General features: G+C 35.5%; 3 protein-coding genes across 15 annotated transcripts; 1 reads left to right on the forward strand and 2 right to left on the reverse strand.

The window, feature by feature from the left end:
* Nucleotides 1–436: 436 nt before the first annotated feature.
* On the reverse strand, nt 437–8,657 carry MYB4R1 (myb domain protein 4r1). 2 transcript variants are annotated; one of them, XM_022279423.2, is made up of 11 exons: nt 8,185–8,657; nt 7,265–7,364; nt 6,849–7,131; nt 5,626–5,822; nt 4,764–4,934; nt 3,445–3,759; nt 2,712–2,870; nt 2,452–2,601; nt 2,108–2,314; nt 1,974–2,009; nt 437–1,766 (listed from the first exon to the last, which is right to left on the reverse strand). In XM_022279423.2, the coding sequence occupies exons 1-11, from the start codon at nt 8,579–8,581 to the stop codon at nt 815–817; spliced, it is 2,967 nt and encodes a 988-aa protein (XP_022135115.2). In that variant the 5' UTR covers nt 8,582–8,657; the 3' UTR covers nt 437–814. The 2 variants fall into 2 exon arrangements, with proteins under 2 accessions (XP_022135115.2, XP_022135114.2); XM_022279422.2 differs by having other exon boundaries at nt 4,764–4,937.
* Nucleotides 8,658–14,110: 5,453 nt separating this feature from the next.
* On the reverse strand, nt 14,111–23,927 carry LOC111007090 (transducin family protein / WD-40 repeat family protein). Of its 5 annotated transcripts, none has more exons than XR_015791430.1 (7): nt 23,358–23,927; nt 22,854–23,015; nt 22,026–22,212; nt 20,670–21,092; nt 19,930–20,337; nt 19,444–19,751; nt 14,111–14,438 (listed from the first exon to the last, which is right to left on the reverse strand). XR_015791430.1 is itself a non-coding variant. In XM_022279278.2 (6 exons), exons 1-6 carry the CDS (start codon nt 23,753–23,755, stop codon nt 19,494–19,496), a joined length of 1,836 nt encoding a protein of 611 aa, XP_022134970.2. In that variant the 5' UTR covers nt 23,756–23,927; the 3' UTR covers nt 18,915–19,493. The 5 variants fall into 5 exon arrangements, 1 of the variants encoding a protein (XP_022134970.2); XR_002600962.2 differs by lacking the exon at nt 14,111–14,438 and adding an exon at nt 18,915–19,291; XR_002600961.2 differs by lacking the exon at nt 14,111–14,438 and adding an exon at nt 18,915–19,319.
* Nucleotides 14,208–18,640, forward strand: LOC111007075 (alpha-dioxygenase 2). 8 transcript variants are annotated; one of them, XM_088125070.1, is made up of 12 exons: nt 14,208–14,342; nt 14,408–14,524; nt 14,646–14,783; nt 14,876–15,136; nt 15,321–15,470; nt 15,606–15,739; nt 15,922–16,135; nt 16,357–16,502; nt 16,659–16,886; nt 17,234–17,436; nt 17,678–17,921; nt 18,149–18,640. In XM_088125070.1, the coding sequence occupies exons 3-12, from the start codon at nt 14,691–14,693 to the stop codon at nt 18,372–18,374; spliced, it is 1,899 nt and encodes a 632-aa protein (XP_087981196.1). In that variant the 5' UTR covers nt 14,208–14,342; nt 14,408–14,524; nt 14,646–14,690; the 3' UTR covers nt 18,375–18,640. The 8 variants fall into 8 exon arrangements, with proteins under 8 accessions (XP_087981196.1, XP_087981199.1, XP_087981200.1 ...); XM_088125073.1 differs by having other exon boundaries at nt 14,673–14,783; XM_088125074.1 differs by having other exon boundaries at nt 14,408–14,516; nt 14,673–14,783.
* Nucleotides 23,928–25,736: the final 1,809 nt, after the last annotated feature.

Below are 25,736 nucleotides of genomic sequence, written 5' to 3' on the forward strand. Positions count from 1 at the left end.
TGATGAGGAATTAAACATAATTCTTAATAACAAAATATGATGGTTATGAATGGCATATTTTTTTTTTCAAAAAGAAATAAAGTTACTTTTTGCTGGGATAGTAATTTTCATGTGTAATTCAAAATAGAGGACAGAAAAACTTTTTAAAGGAATTTTCTAAACAGCATTAGAAATATAAGAAAAGTTAGAGCATGCGGTTTACAATTTTTGCTGTTGGTCAATTAAAGCAATAATAAGGTGAAACAGATTGGACCAATATTTTTACAAACCAGAGAAAGTATAAAGCCGTACATGGGAATCAGGATATAATCCAATCAGATCGTTCGTTGGCATTTGTACTTCTGAAGTACTTATATAACAAAAATAAAAAGCCATTGATATTAAGAACAGAAAAAAAATAGAACAATTTCCAACAATAGGGCGAACTAACCAAAAAGGTAAAAAGGCCTATACACATCCTCTGATTTCATTTAAGGCGAGAAATATACAAAGAGAAGATTATCACTACCGGGCAACTCATCAAAATTTGCTCGCTTGTGAAAATGTTGACAAAGGAAATTAGCGCAAAAAATGACTTTTGACACAGACAAAATCACTAAACCTCTCAGCTACATCACAAACCAAAAATTCGTCAACGTCAACCATAAAACTCAAATCCTTTAGCTGTGGAATTAACTATTCTGCGGCCTCTGAGCTTTATTTGGTACACTCGCTCTCACCATTGGCCTAATATTTGTACAGCTTTCCATCATCAATCTGCTTCTGCTTCCGAGCTCCGCCGAACAGGATGGCTAAATAACATCACCCACCACCATTAGGAGCTTTTATGCTTCTTTTTCTTCGATATATTCTTGAGAAACGAGGCGATAGTAGTATCATTACCATTGCTTTCAACTTCTAGTTTATCGCTAGAACCGCCATCAAATTTCCTTTTATGAGTGGTTGTCTTCTTCAATTTCTTTTGCAGAAAGCCTTGGAGAGTGCAGTCATCTGCTTCTTCGACTGGCTCCAATGTTCCCGACTCACTTGTATATGTGCTGTTATGCTTTCGCTTCTTTGGTTGGTTATGAGGATGAAGCTCCTTGTTCGCTGATCTCTCCAGCTCCTTCTTTGGTTGATTAGTTCTCCTCCTTCTACCTTGGTGCTTATAAACCATATCGCTTTTATCTGTAGTTTCACCGACAGAACAGCTATCGACGCCTTCACTGTCATTAGTCCTGAGTCCTAAGCAACCATGCGGTAACGAGAAACTGTTACTGTCAACCAGATCCGTGTCTGCAACCCTTGTGTCCTTCCTTTCCGTTATATCGTCATCCCCAGTAGTACAAGCCAACGGTGCTGTGTCTGGAAGGATAGAGGGATTATACTCGTCCATGTCGTTCATCATTTCTGACAATACTGACACTCCAGAAGACCCTGTCGAGTTCTGACATTCTTCCTGTTCTGAAAAGAATAAATCACTTTTAGAAAGCTTCTCTGCCACTTTGTTCTCACATTCCTCCATACCATTCTCATAAACAATCTCGGGGCACTCACTGTTGGTCCTCCCTGATACGCTACTATTCAGCTGCACCTCGAGGCTCTCAGTTTCCAAATTTTGTTCAGCACATTTCTCATTGTTAGGACGTGGCTCCAGAACCCCTTTCCTCTTAGCAGTATAAGCTCCATTTCTATTTTGTCTTCTTTGAGGTTTTTTAGATACCTGCTCAGTTGCTCCATTAGCTTGATTGCTATGGTTATTTGATTTCCTCCTCTTTGGAGCATCGCTGTAGAAAAATAAAATGAAGTTCAATAGACTTGAAAATTCTAACGTGGATGCTAATTCAGGAAACAAAAAACTGCAGAGTAACAAATATGAAGAAAAAATTAATAACAGCTTCAATGCCCCACTACAGATGTCTTTCAAAAATAAAAAGAAAAAAGAAAAAAGAAAAAGCCCGAGTTTAGATCAATAAAGGAAAAACATAACGTACCCAGTAGCATTCTTTTCCTTCCTTGGCACTCGTGTCCTGTAAACCATGATACCTCAAGTCAAAACTAGAGTACAACTTGCACGAAATGAAAAAAAAATAAAACGAAATTACAAGGGTGTCATACTAGAACCAACCTCGGCTTGACATTTCTTTTTGGGGCAGGATTTGGATCATCCGCATTACATAATAAATTTGTATTGGGTATAGGTCGAAAGTCAGTAGGACCTAAAGCAGGACGCTCTGATTCTCTATCAACAAAGTTGCTAATAAGAGCAGCCTTCTGAATCCTTCTAGCTTCCTGGAGCAAGGGAACTTCATTGGGGAATAACTTCTTCCATCTCCTAATACGAAGAAAAAATATAGAAATAAGAGAATGCAGAAAATTTTAAAGTAACATCCGACAAGTATAAATTTCTTTCAATCAAATAACAGGTTTGAAGCAGATGGAAACTTGCAGACTCAATCGACAAACCATTACCTCCGGCACTCATTATCTGTACGTGAAGGCACACATGCAGCTACCTTTGTCCAGCTATATCCATGCTCCTGAATTGCTATTTCGAGCCTTAAATCCTCCTCTTCTGTCCATTCACACTTTCTCAAGGAAGGATCTAAACAATTGAACCATCTGCCATCACAATTAGTGAAAAGTGAAATCAGAGCTAAGAAGTAATATTCTGTTTATCAAAGGCATTACGTTAATGAGAACAAGGTAGAAAAGAGGTCAACTTAACACACCTTTCTCTGCATTGAACTTGATTTCGACCAGGTACAAATTCTGCTTTCTTGTTCCAATTTTTAGGCCCAAAAAGCAGTACGGCAATTTTCAAGCGATTGTCTTCATCTGGAGTGAACGCGCCTCTTTTTGTCCTAGCTGGGTCAAGGGATTTTTTCCATCTGCATAATGCATAATAGAAGAAATTAATTATAGCAATTGAATGAATGCACAAAAAACCAATCGTCATTTTGGCACAGAACAGCACAAAGGAAACCGAGAATGAATAAGATATAATGGTGAACGGAACATAAAACTATTGACATGTTATATGTCCATAATTCCTAAGCTGCTGTCATAATCTTCAGTCAGCAGATGGTCTCTATCCATCAGCAAGGCAGGACATAGACAACTCAAATTGTGCAATTGCACACCTCGTAGGCTCTTTGAAGAACTTGGCAAACACTTTACAAGAACAAAGAAACTGTTCATCTACTATCATATGCACAAATAACCAGCCAGCACGAAATGTCTCAAACCCTCATTAGAGGTCAATAGGATATAATGGGGATTTTGATATGTTGAACTTTACAATTGAAATTTAAACGTAAGACCTTGGAGAAAATCTCCTGAAACATCTCAAGCCCTTGCTAGGGACACTTTATTTCACTTTGAAGAATGATTCACGCATGACATGCTGCAAAGATGAAATCGGAGCAAAAACTGAAATGGTCACATATGGTAACCAAGACCAACCTATTAGAGCACTGTGTACCAGCTCGTCCTTCCAAAGTAGAAGCTATTGCCTGCCAATCTCCTACACCAAGAACGGCAACAGCAGATCGGAGTTTATCATCCTCATCTTTGGTCCACTCCCTCTTTAATATGGAAGCATTTAAACTCCTTTGATACCGAGACAAGCACTGAAAAGGAGTTCTGTTCGTACCCAATGAAACTGCTATGTTAATCCAGTTATTCAGCCCTTTCTGTTGGATAGTAAGCAAAAGATTCTTATCCTCACTTGTAGACCATGGATTCCGATTAATTAGAGGATCTTCAAAATTCAACCACCTACAAGGATTATCAACGACAATCATCAAGTCAGATAATATACATACAAACGTGTAATTCAAGGACAGATAAGACATCACAGATGTCTGTGATGATTGTCATCACAGACATATTCAAGACCACTGTTTGAATAAGGCACTTGTTACAAGTTGGTCCCACCTGTACTATAATACGAAGACCTCGCACTATTATTCAAAACCAATTATGGTCAATATATCTGTGATGATGATCGTCATAGACTTCTGCGATGCTGATTGAAGTTGACATGCTACACAGAAAATATCAATATGTACTCAGCAAGAACTGCACTATACCAATAACAAAAGCCCCTGTATTATTTAAAGAAAAAAAAAGATAACTACCAAATCGAAGAAGGGCACATAATTCCATCGTTAAAAATTGGTTCAAGTCAGGTTGATGAAAGCACTGGCATACGCTGTAGCCTCAAATTCCTAGGGATAACAACTTGAGAATTATTCAAGCGTCAAAGTGCTTGAACTTGAAAGATACAGGCTCATCTTTAAATATTTCTCGGAAGGATCCTCTATGGTCAACATTTTCACTCCAAGATAAATTGACAGCCATTAAAAAATTAGGCTAATAATTTTCAATTTGGTCCCTTTCAATTGATCCCAATGTTATATAAGTTTCAACTTCATCCTCCTTTATTTATTAGATTTATTCGTTTATGTTAGATTTAGTCCTTACCACCCATAAATGTTAAGAATAATGATGAAATTCAAAATTGGTGTTTTTGTGTGTTTGATTTTATGGACAGTCATGTCTTACTCATTAAATTAAAACATTCAGTGGTTCCTACACAGTTAATCATATTTAATACAATGTCAAATCAATCACAAGGTTGATTTGATGTACTCAATTTAAAGACGAAATTATATATTTAGCCAGAAAAAATATCTATGTGATAATGTAAAGATAGTTCACAAAATAGAGATTTAAAGAAAACATTGCTGCCCAGGAAAAATAAGTCTTGAATTACATACCTGGCTTCACATTCTGCACCTGAGCGACCCCCAAGATAAAAGGAAGCCAATTTGTCCCAATTTACTTTTGGCAGAAATTCCCTAATCCTCTCAGGAGTAATGTCAAGGTCTTTTATTGATGCAAAAATGTTATCCAGATCATCTGAATCTGCTGAAAATCCTTGTAGCCCACTGCTAAAAACCATAAATTTCAATAAGCCTTCTGGAGAAAAGGGGCATCATCAGACCTAGAGATAGGTTTGAGTAAAGGGACATTAACATTTAACAACCTTTTCTCTTTCTTCCATTCTTATAAACACAGATACTTCATCTGACAGATGAAATAAAAAAGGAGAGAAACCTCCCCCTCAAAGAAGCAAAGGAGTCACAAAAAGACTACAATCGAGTAGGAAAAAGGATAAGTAGTTACAAAAATTATTGGATACAACGCTCCAAAAAGGAGGCCAGAAGACCAACTAGAACTACATCCAACATATCCTGACATAACATTTCACTGCTGGAAAATTTTTCCTATTTCTCTCCCACCACACTTCCCAGGAATGGCCCCAATAGCATTAAGCAAAAGCACAGTTTCCTCGCAACCCATTTCCTATAACTTGAAAATTTATCTCTCCTATGCAATTTAGAGAAAACGGGGAAATAAAGGAACTCTGAACAAATAAAATCTTTAGAGCGATGTGAGATTTAAGTAATTATTTTAATAGTTAAAAGAGTGAACATATTTTAATTTTAATAATAATAAGAATGAAAGACTCTCATGGCATCATTATAATACCATTGCAAAATGGAAACAGGGTTCGAAGAAAGTTCTAGAACTGCTTAAAATTATAGCATGAGGTTAATGTAGTAGACAAAAACTTACCTGATTTGATCCATTGAAATTTGAAGAACCATTTCTTGAAATTGCTGTCTTATTCCCTTCCCAAGATTCTCCCTTTCTACATTGGACCATTTTTTTCGATTTACTGAAAGTGGAAACTTTGTCAATGCCATTCTGTAGCATGCAACATGAGAATTCTCAGCTGGGCCATAATACATTGCAGATAACTGTTTGTCCTTCTGTAGCAACAAAGTAAGAACTCCACATAAGAATTAAAGGGATAAATCACGAGCAGAAGCTTAAGGCAAAAGAATAAAGAAAGAAAAACAGAGGAAGAAGATTTTCAGATCAAGAACCGAGAATCAAACGTCAGAAATCACAGAACAGAAATGTTAGGAATGGTGCATGAAACTTAAACAAAGCCGACATCACTGGCCAACGTGCATGGAATATGATCTTTTAAAAACTTCTTGGTATAATTGACATAAAAGCATAGAACTCTCGGGTAGATCAGCATTACTGTAAAACATAGAGCCCCAGGTTCATTGGCATTACTTACTGTTAGTCAGTTAATGGTAACAAAATATACAATAACCTCCAAACAAAAGGATCTAATAGGTTGGAACAGTAGATGAGCTAAGCGAGAAAGGTTGACGTGGTCTAGTGCAGTGCTATCTAGCTTAACAACTTACTGCATGTAAGTTTCAAATCCCAAAAACTGTTGCTCTTAACTTGGGACAAAAAGGAAAAGAGAGGGCAGAATCTTCATGAAAGTGCATAATTTTTGAAAGTGAAGATATAAGAGGGTGGAATTTCAGTTCAACACAACGTTTCATTGCAAAGACCTTCGTTTCAACCTTGTACAAAGTCAAAGGTCTTTAAAAAGTTAATATTATGTTCTGGCTAGCTTTAATGAAAGGATTAAATTTGGCTTAAAGGATTAAAATAATACATCTAATCTCAACTAATCTCACAGGAGGTCGCTTGATCCTACAACATTTGGTGCGGGAAACACATAGGAATTAATTTCTAAGGTAGGTCGCCATCATGAGATTTGAACTCATTCCCTCTCGATTTACCCGAGCTCCTTTGGACCAATGAGATGATAGAATTGGTAATATCAAATTTCACCAAATTAATGAAAAGTTTGTTTATTGTTCAAAAATTGTTCAAAATAAATAGACAAACTGTTGATATTGTATATATACTTCAAAACTTTAAACAGTCAGTAGTATGAGACAGACAAGCATAAATTATCATCTAACCTTTGATGAATCCTTAGTCTGTGGTTTTTGTGCTGAAATTAACTGGACTCGAGGATCAATCATCTGAGACAGTTGATAACCTGTTCTCCTTCTACATGAACTCTGGAAATCTTTGAGAATTTTGAAACGTTGTCTAAGCTTTTTGTTCTCCTCAATTCTAGCTTCAAGGTGAATCATCTTACTTCGAATAAACTTCTGCTGAGACCTATTCTTCTTGATTGCATCAATAAATGCCAATGCAGCCTTAGGCAAATTTCCCTTTTCAAGGGCTAGCATAGACGACCTACAACATTGGGTAATCACCACCCAATAAAGGCTCAGTAATATACAGCACAAAAAATATAAGGAAGAAGCAGTTTAGAACCAAAATATTACTAAAAAGCATTAGTATTGCAAATTCTACAACATGTTGGTACCTTCCTGAGGAAGTCTGTCTCCCAACATCTGTTTCGTTGGAATCCATCTCTAGAGGCCCACCAAAGTCACAAGACTGATCGAGATTATTGCTCAAAGCATCTGCATAATACAAGTCGTCACGTCTTTATGGTAAGAGGAACAAAAACCTTAAAAGAAAACTTCCAATACATACTCAGTTTAGAGCTTAAGTGAACCAAGTTGCAGAATGTAAAAACTGCAAATGATATACAAGAAAATAGCTGTAGAAGCACGAAAAATCACACCATTTGATATGAAATTTCTAACAGATTAAAAATATTAATATATCGTTCACAGGCCAACTACAAATTGGTAGCATTTAAAACCTTTCACAAATATGCTTACTCGAGAAGACATGCCTAAGCAGGCCCATGAAAAGCACACTTAGTGCGGATACTTCTAAACATACTAGCAAAGCATTACGGACGTCCTTATCTCCACTTCCCCAAAATTAATTATCTAAGTAATAGTGAATTGGCGGAAGATATTTACCCGGTCACAAAACAGTGTTGACCATGATTCGACAACCAAATATGCACTCAAAATCAATCTTACAACTCTGGTTAGATGCACTTAAGGAATTAATTTGCAAGTTAGAGACGTCACCCAACAGCAGCCACAGAATCGTAGTGCAGTATCATAAACTTAAACCCAGATTGAGGGAGGAATGTACAATTCTTCCCAAGTTATAAAAAGCCATTGGAAAATACTACATACTGCGTGGGTGCAGCTCAGAATGTGTAATCGTTATCACCACCAAATGACTTAGGACTAACAGCGTCTTGAACAGCCAAGACAGTGATGACATTCAAAAAAACAAGCTTTTTTTGTTTTTGTTTTTTTTTATTTTTTATTTTCTTGATGGGAATAAAAGCAAAATTAGTGATCATGAGAGACCTACCACTTTCATACGCCGAAAACCGCCGCTGAATCGCGCGAAGCGTCTCGAAATCGTCCTCCTCCTCGTCCGGCGACACCGGTGGGAGAGTACTCAACGGATGCAGAGACAAAGCCTGGTCCTCATCATCGGCCGCAATCGAGAACCGGTTCCGTATATTCCGAACAAGTTCGAGATCATCAACATCATCAGAATCAGAGCCAGGTTTGCTACCGCCGAACGAGCCAGCTCCGGCGGTAGGAGACAAGGGAGGATTATTATACTCTTCGGGATTAGCTCCAACAAGCCTACAGGCTCGCCGGAGGGCTTCCATGTCCTCATCAAACACATCATCTTCATCGTCTTCCTCGCCGGTGGAGAGCTCCTGGTCACCGCCTTCGTTATGGCTGCGGCGAGACATTGATGAATGAGCGGGACGTACGAATCACTGACTCAAGGTTGCAGTCGGAACTCCGAAGGGGACTTCCCGGAATTGTGGCGGTCTTAAATAAATAAGCCTTTCTTTTCAATTTGTCGAAACTCCAAGCGGCGATATTTTGGGCTTATTAATTGGGCTTGATCCTAATTTGGGCTTTCCTTGGGAAATTCGAGCTTTCGGCCCATTACGTAAGAAAAACAAAATGAGAAAATAATAAATAAGTAAAAGGCAATTAACATAAATAGCCATTTTAGTCATTGAATTTTTAAGAATTTTATTTATTATTTTTTAGTACAACTATTATTTTTATTTACTGTTCATGAATATTACACACAAATAATAAATTTAGTTGAAATTTTCGAATTATATATAAGGCCCTAAATGGATTAAATTTGAAGAAGGTGCTAAGCCCATTACAAGAGCTTATATGTGTCTTATTGGGTTTTAACCAAAACTTGGGCCTTATGAAGATTTAAGATAGAAGCCCAAACTTGGGTCTAATTCGGCTTAGATTCAAAAATGGGATTAGTACATACATGTCTATTTAGGAGACCTAATTAGTTAAAGAATTTACATTTTTGTCTAACATAATTACCAAAATTGATGGTACCCATAATAGAAATTACTAATATATCCATCTCAATATTAAATGATTAATAATATATGAAATTGGTAAATACTTGTTAAAATATACCAAATCCCTGAAATTAAGCTAATTCAGATTTTTAGAATCCACAATTTCGTAACCCACTATTTTTAGAAAACAAATTTTCATAACCTCTTCATCTCCATCTTCACCGCTTCGACTGAAACCCAACCATCAGAAGACTTGCCCGTCATCTCCGCCGGTTGCTTCAGAAGACTTCTCATCTTCAAGGTTCTCATCAACGTTATCTTCGACGGCTTACGTCGCATTTATAGGGCAACTCGACACCGGCTACATCTCCGTCGCATTTATAGGGCAACATCTTCCTTTTTTTTTTGTCACCGGCTACGTACCCAAGCTTCTCATCTCCGGCCGCCTCTGTCGCATTTATAGGTCAACATTGTTTCAATTTTGCACAGAATCGATGTATATATTTCTTATTGTATATGCTCAATTTAGGTTTCTTTTTTTGACAGAATATGTTGCTCTCTGTTTCCATTATCTATTCCTATCTGCTATTATCCTTTATAACAGTGTATATTTGAGTATATATAATATAGTGATACTGATTAGGATATATAATATATATCTAGGAACAATTTCCATGGAAAATGTATTAGGATATATAATATATCTGAATTTTACATAGGAACTTCGGTATTACATTGGTATATACGAATATATTTTTCTTTATTCGTTTGTTCTGAGTAACGTATGTGTGGGGATATATAGTGTTTAGATAAGGATATATATTATATATCAAGATTTATGTATCTCGATATATACGGATGGTGATTTAAAGTTAAAAATCTATTGGATATATACCGTTAAGGATTTACATCAATACAAATGGATAAATTTTATATCTCATGATGTGTAGTCTATGTTATATCGGATATATTATATATTCAATATGTTATACTTTATACCATGTCTATAGAACTTTTTTGGCCTTGAACTAGGATTGTTTCTCTTGGCAGTGGCGTGCAAACAGCATATTGATTTTTTTTTGAACAAGTTCGAATGTGAGAGTAGTGCAGAAAATTTAGATTACCATTTTGAAACATTGTAGCACCGTGGACCATAGTAGAAATCGAAGGGAAACTGCTCATAGCACCGTAGCGAAGAAGAAAAAATGGAAGAAAAAAAATGAACGAAGAAGAAAATCCGTGGGCGGTGAACGAAGAAGAAAAAATGGAAGAAAAAACGAGAAACAAGGGGAGTAATATCAATTTATCGGCCTCGTCATCGAAAGCGGCTTCCAAGGGGAGTGAACGAATTTTTAAAAAATTGAATAAATTTTATTTGAGGGATTTGGAGGAGAGAATTAAGGAATTTGAATTGAGATAATATCTCCGGGGCCCACATTTATTAAATGATTGTGATTTTAATTTATGGAAATAACAATTTAATATTTAAAAAAATTCAAATTCATTAATAAATGAAAATGCAATAAATAGGGGTAAATACGGAATTAAATTAAAATCTTACCAGTGTAAATTTATAGAGATTTAGATATTTATGTAAATAAGTTTCTAAAACAGGCCTACCAAGATAGTATCTCTTCAAAAATTATATATAGTGGGAATATAAAATTATCCCTCAAAATCAATAGCTTTGAATAAGTTATATTAAAAGTCAACTCGAGTATAGTTCAATATACTTCTTACCATGTTTGCAATTATTGAATTAAAAAAAATGTTGGAGGCTCAAATCTCTCTTTTAGAATATTATATTATAAATGAAGGAAGTTATGTGAATTTACGACCTCCTAAAAGGGAATAGAGATACCTTAATTATTTAATTGTGCTTACGTTGACATGTTTTTTTAGTTTAAAATAACCCTTTTAAGCAGTAAAAAAAATATTTTCTCTAATAATTCAAACCAATTTTTTTATTGTCCTATAACTTTTAATATAACCAAAATATATTTGAACGACTTCATTGGATTCTACAAGTTCCAATGCATGAAAGGATAAAAAGATATAACATGCTATATTTCATAATAAACTTAATTATTTTTTGTTTTTCAATGTACACAAATATTCATTTCTTGATATCATAAAATTGAATATTGACCTCAAAAAAAAAAAAATTGTTACATCATTTTGTGGTTTTAGATATTAATGCAAATCAACTAGGTGGTTCCAAGCATTAACTTTAAGATGAAGAAGTTCTTTCTAAAGGGCAAAGTTGACATCAATTTTGAAAATGAATAATCAATGAATGGCCATGTGGTCTCCAAAAAAATGAGAGCACTCTTGCATTTATTCCAATCAACATCACCCCTCATCATCCTTTGTTGTCAATGCCCTATCATTCAATATCAAAAGTTTTTATTTTTCTAAAAAAAAAATCAAATAATAAACTGTTTATGGTCCAATAAATATGTTCGAACACTAACCATGCCATGTACTGTTCTTTAGGAAGATTATTTACATCCTTATTTAAAGTACGGGAGACGAGACGTGCTCTGTTTTATCGAGAAGAATACTTGAACTCAAATATATTAATTCTACATTAAAGTATTGTTGGTCTTGTAGATTTTGATACATAGTCTTGTTAATTAGTATGACATGATAAGATAGTTATCTACAAATTTATATGTAACAATGTTATATAGAGTAACTGCAGTGCCTAGGCTTGCTATTGCTTTTGACATTTCTAATTTGCCTGTTGAATAAGAGCACTTTGAGTTGTCGAATGATATGAGCTACCGGGTGTGGCTAGCTTATTTTGATGTTGTTGGGAGGAATGAGATCGATTTTTTTTGTCTGAGCAACATACTGAGATCATCTCGAGTTATTATATCCCCGGAGCTGACCATTTGAACAAGACTTTGTGTTACGTATGACCAGATGTATCACTCACGAGTAAGAGAATCCAAATACAACTCTAGAATGATAGAAGTCTCGCATAAGTAAGAAGAGAGATAAAGATTGTTAGGGGACAACCTACCTAGTGGATGCTGGTGGATCAGAGTCAAATCTCTCTTTTCGAAAGCGAAGTCGTAACTTATACGTTCGAAAGGCACTTCAACCCTTATGGTTATGGATAAGGATAAATAAATACAACCGTTATTTCTTTCTTTGCGGTTACGGTAAGCAAGTCTATTAGTACAACTCGCTTATAAAAGGCGAATAATTCACTTTACTGACGAGCGTGAGAGCGATACACTTTGTCTTTTGGTTTTGAACTTCTAAGAGCTTTTAAGTTGTCCTGATAGGAACGAAGCACAATAATTTTACTGTAAGCTAGGGACAGATAGAGAATATTCGAGATATTTCAATCCAACAATTTTTTTCTTATCTACTTCAGTTATGTTCGGGTCGAAGAGAGATGCGATATTAGATATATATTATTTCAAATATTTGTATTGTGAGAAGATAAAGTTGAGATTTGATGGAGAAATCTCAATAATGGCGTTTGGGGAAGAAAAGTAAATGTTGGATTTGTGAGGCCAAAGAGGTCTTTTGGGTGGTTTTGACTTTGTATGCTAATAATTAGGGTGGGCCACGGTGTTTCAATGGTACACCTAATCACGACCCCAACTTTGGAAACGACGAACTTGTGAGTTTTCATTAATATATATATTTGTAGAAAAGGACAATATATTTTAATGTTATATTTTAATTGACATATATATACACATTCTCCTATAATTCTCTTTTGAATATAAATAATTATATTTTCTCACAAACAAAACGTACATGTGTTCAATGCTAAGTGTATAGTTTCTCTCTAATAATTAACTTTTTAAAAGTTTATCTCTAATTTTTTACAAATTTAGGCATAAAATCATTTGAATTCGTAGTCGATTTAAAAAACAAAAACAAGTTCTCAAAACTTGGTTTATATTTTGAGAACGGTTTCTAAAAGGAGGTAACAAAAGGGGAAAAAAAAACATAATGTCTCCACATTATTCAACACAAAATAATTTATACAAATTTAAAATGAATTTTCCCATTAACAATTATTTTAGTATTCATAATTTAAACATGCAAATTAACTCGACGTTAACAAATTGAGGTTTGTTCCCTTTAAAGAAAAACCTCTGCTTATGATTATCAAAAACAACTCTGATACATAAAAAAACATCGAATCGAATTTTTAAAGAATTGGAGACAAATTTAAAAATCAACACATAAGACAAAATTATATACTTAATGTTTGTTTAATAGATTGACAAGATCTAATACATTATTATGTGCTGTATAACGTTTGACTTTATTAATTATTACAAGACAGATTTTTATTATTACTACTATTATTATTATTTTAAAGTCATAATCATTCGTTCCCATGCATAAAAAAATTGACATGCTCACCTACATAAATAAGAAAAAAAATAAAAAGACTGCATAAATAGCATATATATACATACATACATATGTATATTTTAAATGTAACAGAATGTTTAAAATTTTATAAAAATAACACGATCAAAATCCAATTCAAACTCAAAAAAGTTACACTTATCCTACATTTAAGAGAAAAAAGTTACGACTTAAATAACATAACACTAAATGAAACTTTTTAAAAGTTAGACTCTTTGAAACAAGGTGACTATGAAAATCGTTTTTTAAATACAATATGTGGGAATGTGATTCGAACACACGATCTTTTGATCGACGATACATACCTTAACCTATTGATCTAGATTCAAGTTGGCGTTACAATGAAACTCGTTATTTTAAAGCTTGTTGTCACCTACTTATTAATTTGTTAAAAGGAAAAACTAGTTAAGACTCCCAAAGAAAGGAGTACTTGTTTGGCCAATAATGCCATTATTTTCTTGTCCATGAAAGATGTAATCATTTGGGCTTTGTGTATGAAAGAAAAGATAGCGAAAATAATGACAAATGTAGATAGAACATGTTAGATATTTTATATTTTTGCCCAAACCATATCATGAAATATTGAAATTCCAATTTCCAACCACAAAAAAGTAAAAATAAAAGTGAATTAATTAAATTAATATTGAAAAAAGAAAAGTAGAAGAGGGAGAGTTGAGAGTATCCAAACCAGAGTAGTCTATTGAGAGGGCGGGCTCGGGCGAGGGATTGAAGAAATAAATGCAATTTGAAGAAAGAAAGCGTAAACCATTCCCTTTCTCTTCAGCATAAACGTCTGATTCTGATTGTTTCCATTTCCAATTCCAGAGACGGAAGAAGCTGTGATAAATTCAAGTACCTGAAATGGAAATGGAGCCGTGTGAGAAGAGAACCAATCGGAGCAGTTACCAATAAGCAATTAATGAGTGTAAAGTAGGTGGGCAGGTTTGCATGATCTCTCTATTTCCTTTTTCAGTTCATAGTTTAATTTTGCATTCCGCCACCACTCCCTCTGTTTTATATATACATGCAAACTTCACACACCATTGCTTCTCAAATCGAACAGGATTCTCTAACATTTCCACTCATTCAGTTGATTTCGAGGGGGAAAATGGGTTCCTCTCTGTTTTCTTCCCCTTTTGTTCATCCCCAGCTTCAGCAGATTGTGGCCAAGATGACCCTTCTGGATACTCTCTTGTTTTATGTCAGTTTCTCTCTCTCTTTCTTCCCCTCTCTCTCTGTGTTATGGCAACTCTGGAACTGAAATACATGTGGGTTTGTGGTTGATTTTGGTAGGTGATACATTTTGTGGACAAGCTTGGGTTATGGCATAGGTTTCCAGTGTTCTTGGGGCTGGCTTATATGGGGATTAGAAGGCACTTACACCAGCGGTATAATCTGCTGCATGTTGGGGCGATGTATGGGCAGAAGTATGACCATCAACAGTTCTGCTACAGGACCGCTGATGGGAGTTGTAATCACCCTTTTGACAGTTTGGTGGGTAGCCAGGGCTCTTTCTTTGGCCGGAACATGCCTCCATCAACTTCTCCTTATGGGGTAATCTCTTCTAGTTCTAGTTTTTGTGTGTGCTTTTCATGTACCATTAAGTTTTAGCCAAACAAGCTCGAGTTTCGTCGATGGTGATTTGAACGGTCTGTGGACCGATGTCTTGATTAGCATTGAATGGTACATTTATGTGAAGCTCTCTAATAGATGTTTGGTTGTTATATGTGAAGTTCAGGTACTTGATCCTCACCCAACAGTGGTGGCCACAAAGCTACTGGAGAGGAAGGACTTCATCGACAATGGCAAGCAATTCAACATGATCGCTTGCTCGTGGATACAGTTCATGATTCATGACTGGATTGATCATTTGGAGGACACCAAACAGGTAAAACATGTATCCATATCTAGATAGATAGGTAAAGATACCCAACTTGTTCGATTTCAGTAATGATCAAATGAACAAGTTATGAGTTTGTAGAAAAGGGTCAGTGACACTGATGCCTTGGAGTTCGTTGTGCAGGTGGAACTTAGAGCTCCGGATGAAGTTGCAAATGGTTGTCCTTTGAAGTCATTCAAGTTCTTTAGGACCAAGGCGGTTTCTACAGATTCACCTTACCTCAAGACTGGGACTCTAAACACAAGAACTCCTTGGTGGTGAGTAGTCTCGATCTCTTCATGCTTCATATATGCCATATGACTTGACTCGACTACTTCGAAATTTCGTGGTTTGGGGTTTGAAAAGGATTGTAAAAGATATGGAAAGTAAGTTCTATACCTATAAAGAGTGATACCAATTTATAAAAAGAAATATGTGACTTCTGCTGGCGTTTGAGTAGGGATGGAAGTGTAATATATGGCAATAATGATGAGGGGATGAGGAGAGTAAGGGCATTCCAAGATGGAAAACTGAAGATCACAGGAGATGGGCTTCTTGAGCATGACGAAAAAGGCATTCCTATCTCTGGAGATGTTCGGAATTCCTGGGCTGGCTTTTCTCTCTTACAGGCCCTGTTCGTCAAGGAGCATAATGCTGTATGTGACATGCTAAAAGTAAGTTTAACTTCTCTGTCTATTATCTGTGACAGAATTTTGATTCTTATGCACTTCAAAGAAACTCAGTTTTTTTTTCCGACTCGGCATCCAATACTGTTATTTTGTGGAAACTCCTGCTTATGAAATCCCATTCACTGTTTCATGGATCTATTTTGATTAATAGAAACAATACAATAGATTTAAGTTAATAGGCTAGAGATTTTTCTCTTGCTTTTCAGGAACGTTACCCGGATTTCGACGATGAGCAGCTCTATAGGCATGCCAGATTGGTGACTTCAGCTGTAATTGCTAAAATCCACACCATTGATTGGACTGTGGAGCTTTTAAAGACTGAAACTCTTCTAGCAGGAATGAGAATTAACTGGTAAGACAAGTGAGGAGACTTAAACAAGTCAATCTAGCTAGAAAATTTCTCCAATTGTCTCTGAAAATCAGAGGTAAACTTTGTTGAGGAATGTCCTTTTACAAAAATTTTTCTCAATCTTAAATATGACGGAAGAACTATTCATGTTCTATACAGGTACGGATTTTTGGGAAAGAAGTTTAAGGACTCGTTTGGCCACATTTGTGGACCGGTACTCAGTGGATTGGTTGGTCTAAAGAAGCCAATAGATCATGGAATTCCATATTCACTAACAGAAGAGTTCGTAAGCGTCTACCGAATGCATTGTCTTCTGCCTGATAAATTGGTTATCAGGGACCTGAATTCCACCAACCCAGATCATAATGGCCCTCCTGTCATTGAAGAGTACCCCTTCTTTTCCCTACTCTCGCGTATGCCTCTAGAAATGTAGTTACAAGAGTTCATGAAAGCAAACTTAGAAGGTGACATATTGTCAATCATGGAAACCATTGGTAAAGAAAAGATTACTTTCAAATTATTGGCAAAATTAATAGACTGTCATTCTACAAATAATCCAAAATTTTATGATTGAAAATTATATCAATAAGAGCCTACATCATGGCATAAATATCTTGAAATCCAGTTTCAGCTTGATTTGTCTGAACTGTACCGACTATACCAAAATTTTCACAAATTTTGAATCTTCAGAACATTCTACCTTTCCATGATTGGATAAGATATTGATTTTTCAGGGTGCCTATGGAGGAAATGGTGGGAAAAAAAGGTGGGAAAAGGCTAGCAAAACTAGGAATGGAGCAAATGTTGGTGTCGATGGGTCATCAGGCATGTGGAGCTCTATCTCTCTGGAACTATCCATCGTGGATGAGAAACCTTATTGCCCATGATGTCGATGGAGACGATAGACCAGATCCAGTCGACATGGCTGCCATGGAAAGTAAGACCCTTAGGCTCAAGTAGGAAGAACACACTTATTTGCAAAACAGCTAGGATAAGAAGAGTACAAGATTTTCTCTGAAAGTTTTGTCAAAATGAGAACTTTCAAGAAAGATCGTTGAAACTACCTTTCCAAACATGATTGTAAAAAAGAAAATTTTCCTTTTGTTTGTTTCGCTAGTTTTTCACTACCTATTGCCAAGCCTTTCAATGCTAAACTCTAGATTATAAATGATGATCAGTCTTCAGGGATAGAGAGAGGGGCGTTGCGAGATACAACGAGTTTCGTAGGAATTTATTGATGATTCCCATAAGCAAATGGGAAGACTTGACTGATGATAAAGAAGTTGTGATTGCTCTTAAAGAGGTGTATGGAGATGATGTTGAGAAGCTGGATTTGCTTGTTGGATTACATGCTGAGAAGAAGATTAAGGGGTTTGCAATCAGTGAGACTGCCTTCTTCATTTTTCTCCTCGTTGCTTCAAGGTATGCACTATGCTATTCACAATGATAAGATGCTTAGTAGAGTAATGAAAAACCAAAAGAAGAGAGAGAGAGAGAGGTAATTGATACTCGCACTTTCAAGATGGAATATGTAAAAAGGAGAGAGAGAGAGAGAGAGAGAGAGAGAGAGAGAGAGAGAGAGAGAGAAGTGAGACAGCTATAGTTGTTCATCGGTATCATCCTACCGTGTAACCGATGCTGATGTGCAGGAGGCTGGAGGCAGATCGTTTCTTTACGACGAATTTCAACTCGAAAACATACACAGAGGAAGGCCTGGAATGGGTAAACAAGACAGAGACATTGAAGGATGTAATTGATAGGCATTTCCCTGATATGACAAAGAGATGGATGAGGTGTTCAAGTGCATTCTCTGTCTGGGATTCCTTGCCAGACCCAACAAACTACATTCCCCTTTACCTCAGACCAGCCACTTGAAAGTTTCCATCTTTCTCCAAACTCTTTCAAAATGGACATGCATAAAATGTACCTATTTCTCACAATACCCAGGAATTGGCTCACAGAAGAGATAAGCAAATATAGTTGGAGGCAATTGTATGTATATACATGCATATTGGGGCTGCATTTCAATACTTTTAGCTGTTGAAGTATAAAACTGAATGTTGTAGTTGTTTTTGATCTGTTTAATGCAAAGTTTGGAACAATAGGAATGCCCAAATGAAAAGCACCAGTATTTGATATCATTACCCTGTTATGTTGTATCTAAATTTTGATAATCAATACCTTTATGCAAAGCCACAAGGAAATGTTAGAACAATAGTCAAACTCTCACTAACAAACATTTCTAATTGACTCAACCAGTCATCCAGAGTTTATTTGACAATAATTTTAATTTAAAAATAAATTACAGAACAAATAAAGTGTGTTAGGAAATCTTGTCCAACACGAAATCATTCTGAAATTCAGAATAGTGTTACATTGTATCTGGCAGTTGAATGTTTAGTAAAGAACAACAAATACAAGAATGTTCGTTATAATTATTACCAAATATAATATTTAAGTTGATACAGCTTTCATTTGGATTTATACACTTCGACACTTGGCATTTAAAATAAACAACCACGCACTTACGCAACAAAGATTGATTTCATGAACAGTGATAAGAAGATAATGGAATAAAAAATTATACATAAGTTGGTCCATGAAAAATCTGAACTTTTAAACTCAAAACCGAAAAGATGCATCAATCATCAGCTACTGTGGCTCACCCAATTCTGCAGGAAGACAGTGAGACCTTTCGCAATAATTTATCTATCAAACCTCATAATCATCATTGAACTGTACAAAAAATCAACTTTGAACACCAACAACGAGAAAGCAAGACCAATTCCAAGCTGCAACGAAGCTCAAAGCATCACCATTCTATCAAAAACAAGGTGCCTCGATGACCAAAAAAGAGAAGCAGGCTCTTAAAATCCAACATTCTAGTTCACTAAATGAAATTTAAGCTCACAAAAAACAAAACCCAACGATTCAAAATATTCACCTGAAAGTCTTATTTCTGACATTAATATCCTCCCTTTTATCCAGTAGACATCACTGAGGAACCAACTTCCAGACACGAACACAAGCATCTTCACCGGAGCTCACCACGCTATGGTCATCCGTGAATGCCAGTCCGTACACCCCACCCAAATGAGCTCCCTTTGCTGTTAGACGACTGGATGCTGGCTTGTCAATTTCGTAAATGATGACACATGTATCTAATGAACCAGTCGCAACCTTGGTGTTATCAGGAGACCAAGCGAGGCAATTTATACGAGCAGTATGGTACAACATATTCTTAAGTTTCACCTGCAGGTAATAAGAAAACAAATATTGGTATAAGAAAAAACCACACCTCATCAAGTCTTCCATTCAACTATCTAGACAACGACTATAAAACAATTTCAATTAAAAACCTGGGCAAGTTAATTCAGAACAGCCAGACATGAATTCAAAAGCAAAATATGTTAGGAAGGTGATAACTTACCTCTCGAGATGCACGATCCCAGACAACAGCTTCTCGGTTGAGATCTCCCGATGCAAACATTGAAAGATCAGGGGAGTATCGTATCACACTAACAGCTCCTCTGTGTTTCTCAAGGGTTGCTTCTTCAGTAAGGGAGTCGCCTGCGATGGAATAAATATGTAACTTACCATCTTGCCCACCTATAATAGCCTCACTTCCATCTGGTGCAAGTACAGACGCTGTCACCGTAAATCCAAGGTTTATGGTTGACACTACTGTTGAGCCACGCAGCAGGACAACTCCAGAATCAGTTGCAACCAAGGCAAGTTCAGGAGAAAGAGCAGCAAGGGTCAAGTCCTTTGGTTGACTTCCAACATCAACAGCCTCTGCCTCCCCACACTGACCATCCTTGATAGAAACTCTCCATACCTGGAAGTTTGGAAGAGAGACAGAAAAAGAACCATAAGGATTTAAACAAGTTGCATTACAGAAATCACTCACTTTCTTTTATGAATATGTGCCATGTGCCTCAAAAGTTGCAGAATAGGATGGAGAGTTCACATACAGAGAATTTTAATTTTGGTAGAACCACCAAGTTCGATAAGTATAGGCCTTCATTCAATAAGGAATAAATAAAAAGACACAAGGTACAACATCTCTCTTAATAGTGCCCTTGTTTCGACGAATTCTAACATGGGAAGAAGGGAAAAAATAAAGAGGGAAAATTGGCAGACTATCTATTAACTTGTAAAAGCAATTACCTTATTGTCAAAACCAGACGTAACAAGTTCATCTTCATGAGCAGCAAAACATTTGATTTGAGAATTTTCCCTTCTTTGCAACTTGCCACTGTATCCAATACCTTGGGTCCATTTAATAATCAACCCATCGTAGCTAGTAGATAATATAACTTTAGGGTCAGTTTTAAGAACGACTAACGAAGTAACATTCTTCAAATGTCCAGATAATATGACAGGGGATTTATCAAGATCACTGGCTGAAAACAAACTAATAGTTCCACCAAGAGAAATTGTGACAAGATGTTCATTCTGCCATAAACACCCGACTTGCATATCATCAACTCCACCTGAGCCAGGACAAGTCAAGGTTTTCTCTAACTTCCCGTTACCATCATCAGATATCTCCCAAACTTTTGCTGTTTTGTCAGCAGACACAGTCAGCACCTAAATATATGATCACACTAAACATCAGAAAACTGTACAGATAATACAAGTAACAAAAACGCAAAGCAAGGCAAAAAGGAAGCATAACACAATAATTTATTTGTCTCGTTTAGAAAGTGTCTAGCCATCTCAAAAGTTTGCCAATGGCAATAGCATAATTTATTTGCCAATAAATTATCATGAAAATTATAAATATAAATATTAAAATTTACAAGAATAAATAATATATTAGTGGATAACAGATTATATGTAGATATGCATGTATTGATGAATTTACAACTAATAAAACGAACCTTAGCGAGAAACACTACCTTCCCAATGACTACAAGTTGAAACAGACAAATTTACTAACCATGGATTCAAAAATGAACATGAAGTATCTAAAATTTCACTATGTCAGTGTGATTGGAAGCTCCATTTTTATCACCACATGCTCAGTAAGGAACTATGTATCTTTTTAATTTATCAGATATGAATGACTTATATGCTAGTCAAAAGATAAGAAACCAGAGTAGTTTTGGATCTTGAAGTAGCTAGGTGAAGTTCCATGTACACTAACTTATATTTACAAGAAATAGCAAAAAAAATACTTGGCCAATCAAGGAGTTTGCTCTATGGATTTTATATTTATCTAGAGAAATGCACTCTCCTTCACAATGAGGTGCAGTATAGTCCAATACAATGGTTTCTTATCAGGGAGAAAAATGTGCTGGTGGGGTGACAAATAGATAGTCTCATGCATTCTTGCACATGTCACAACAGATATATTTCATAGCCAGTAGATGCACTCTATAATGTGCCTTCAATATTGTTCTTCGACAAACTAGTCTGTGCTAGAAAGTTTAGAAACTATGTCTTTCACACAATTAGAAGTTTTGTCAATATAAAAGTCGTACGATCAACGGAAAATCATGAGAATAAATCTAGACTAACCCGTTTTCCATCAGAACTCCAGCTGACAGCATAAATACTGCCTTTATGCCCATCGTCAGAAGAGAGTTCACCAATCTTATCCCCAGTCTTAGCATCATATATTAAACCCTTCTTGTCAGAGCTCACAGTAATAAACTTGCTGCCATCTGGAGAGAACCTTACGCAGTTGACAAAATTTGAATGGTCCCTGAAGGTCAACATACCAAAGGTTTTTATTGAAGGCTTTAAAAGTGGATTTAAAAAGAGGCATAAAATTTGAAGCTATAATATAAAACCTTAAGAATAATAAACTTTACGAAGTAAAAATAAAACATCTAAGATAAAAAATAATAATATGAATATTGGTCCAGTAGGGGGATGTGAAAAAAGTTGAGAGCTTGTCTTGTATCATGTATGGCTGGTGAAAATGTTCTATCTAAATTCTAAACTAGCCTCAACATCCGTGTCTACTTAAAATTAGGATAAAATATTTCCTTGTTTCATATCAACTCCTCCACACTGAAGCTCCAGGGAAATATGTCATTAACGTAATTTTCGTGATCAGCTTCCATTTCTTCTTTTAGCTCCTCACAGTTTTAACTTCACTTAAATATTTTAAAGTTACGTAGCTGCAAGGAAGAAAAAGAAGAAGCATATATTTCAAGACTACGAGCCACATGCACACACCAGAACTAGCAACACAAGTTTTCATGCTTGAGAACCATTGTCAGCATGAAGTTCCGAAAGTGACAGGCTAGAGATGCAATTGGAGTTCGTTATAATGTCATCGATCAATATGGAAGGAAATACGCAAGGCATGTACTTCCATAAGAAAAACAATTAACAAACCTGAGAGATAGCTTAAATTTAAATGGTGGTCCTTCATAAAAATTCACTAGGAAATCCTCTCCGCATGTGGCAATGCGAAAGGGTCTTGTTGGCTTAAATGCGCAGCTTAAAACCCGCCTTGAGTGACCATCAAACTCACCGACATTCGTGCCCGAATCCCACCTAATCACGATGTCAATCATAAAGGATTAGCATTTCGAATCCCTGATAAAAGGAGGATCACGTATAACAATTAGTTTACAAAACTGAACAGCAGAAAAGTATCCGAAGCATGACTCGAATTTGTATCCTTGTTTTTGGAAAAGCAGTTTTCAAAAAACGTGGCCCGCTCCATTTCCCGTTCCCCCTAAATTAAGAAGTGCAACCAGTTGATCCCTAAGATTCTCATCACTTATAAACGCAAAAACACCCCGGAATTCATTTGATTTCATCAATAATTGGTTTCCTAGCAATTTCTCAGTAACCAACCAGAAACCAAAAAGACAAAAAGGGCAACAAACTCACATAAAAGCACGCACGAACGATTTCCCCTTCCCTTCACCAGAAGCCACAATTCTCATTCCATCGGGAGACCATTGCAAATCATCGATCCGGCCGGACAAAACCTTAAACTCCTTCTTGAGCACGAAACCACTATGAGTGCCCCAAATCCTCACAGTCCCGGACACATCAGCAGACGCGATCCACTCGCCATTGGGCGAGTACCTGGCGACCGTAGCCGGATACCCATGCTCGGCGTAGACAGATACCTCGAGAGGGTTGTCGAGATTGAGGATCATGACGGATCGACCATTGGTGTAGAGAACGGAGTTGGTTTTAGGGTGGCCGGAGATTAAAATTCCTCGGCCTCGCTCGGTGGATGGCATGCAGGCATAGGTCTCAGAGAGCTCCGGCGTAGCCATGATTCAGAAGAAGAAGAAGAAGAAGAAGAAGAAGAAGAAGAGAAGGTGATGGAAAATGGCGAAAAGGAGAGTCAAATCGGAGCTGATTGCATTTGTAACAGTGACCGTGCAGCGCACCAAGAGGACGATAACGGTGATTACAGAATTGCCGGCGAAGGCGACATCGTCGCCGCGTTTTTTTTCCTTTTAATTCTTTTATTTTTTTGGAAAGACGTGGCGGTGTTTTATTGGACGAACGCTAAAAGATGATTAAATGGATTATTTGAGTTAAACTAACCATAAGTTTAGTCTCAACTTTTGATAAATCTGCGAAACTTCAAATTTATTTCTAACATAGCTCTGACTTATTTAATATTTTAAAAAATTTACTGACTTGTTAAACATAAAATTAGAAATTTAGAATTCTAAGAATAAAATTAAATTTTATGTCGATGTCTTAATTTAAAAATATAGAATAGACAAATGACCTATTACACACCAAAGTGAAAATTCAAATAACTTGTTAGGCATAATTATTTTTCAAATTGAAAGTCTATAAGTGAATTGGAATTTAGTCTATTAGACATAATCTAGGACTAAACATGTAATTTCTTTATTTTATTTTTCAACCTGTTACTTTGTATTGTTTTGAATTCTACTCCCACCATGTTCTAACTTTTTTTTTTCTTTCGTATTTTCATTTATTTATTCTATGACATATTTATTTTCCTATAAATCATTTAAGGGAGTTGTCCTATAAAAGATGGGTAAAACGACAGGTTTGAAACACAATTATTGTAAACTGGTTTAAAATCAATTCTAATAAGGTCATACGAATTTGTAAAATATGATTAATTGAGGTCCCCATTACATGTAAATATAAATTAATGGTGTAATTTGAAGGTTATATAAATATAAAAATGAATTATTTACTGCTATTATTATTTATTTCACTGTATTTCATTACCAGTAGTTACCGGTCATTACTTGAGAAAGATAATTTTGATTACATCTCCTATAATCCCAATCGAAAAATTGTTTAATTCATATTAAAGCAATGTATTGGAGTACCTATGATATGATCATTTTGTTTTTTGAAACACAAGTTTTTAGTATTATTTTCCCTTTTCTATTGACTATAAATACTTATAAAGTTTGTCCAAAAAAATAAAATATGAAATTAACCATGGGGAACACAAAAAAAAAAAAAAAAAAAATCGTTTTGTTTTTTGAAAAAAAAAAGAAAAAAATTATTTTAGATTTTAAATTTAAAAGGCAATTTTTTATTTAAAAGAAAATAAACAACGTTTACTACTTTCTTCATAGTACTTAGAATAGGAAATCTTCTTACTGAAGTTGGAGATTGATATAAACAGAATCAACATTTTCATCTATTTTGCAAGTACTTTTATATGAATTATAAAATTCAAAGTCCCTACGTATCAATTTTATATAATATTTAATGAGATTAAATAGGCATAAAGATTTCTCATTTATAGATTTATCTAGCTTCAAGTTGAACATTAGATAGTTGAGCGTATTTACAATTCTCAAATTATACACAAAAATTCACCATTCATAACTCACAAATTAAACACAAAATTAAAAAAATCACATTGAAGAACCGATATTATTAATTTCTAACTCTCTAGAATCACAGCTTCATATGAAGCTTTTCATTGGGTTGATAAGAGGGGAAAAAAAAAATAGGGAATAGAGAACCTTCACAAGAACTGATCTTTTCATCATTTGACAAATGATGGACCCAAACAAACCCATTGATATTATATTCGGATTGTATGAGTTAAATTATAATAGTATAAAATTATTTTTTCATAATTACAGTCATTAAACTTAAATTATACTTCTGTTCAGTTTCAACCGTGGCCAGTTTATAGTTGGGTATATATTTTTGTTGAAAGGATTGGAAGTTTAAATATTCAACTCTACATATTGTTTAACTCAACACAATAACAAAAATTTCATCGATGTACTCAGGAAA

Source organism: Momordica charantia, assembly GCF_013281855.1.
Source record: "Momordica charantia cultivar OHB3-1 chromosome 6 unlocalized genomic scaffold, Mcharantia_2.0 BLBB01000006.1, whole genome shotgun sequence".
NCBI lineage: Eukaryota > Viridiplantae > Streptophyta > Magnoliopsida > Cucurbitales > Cucurbitaceae > Momordica > Momordica charantia.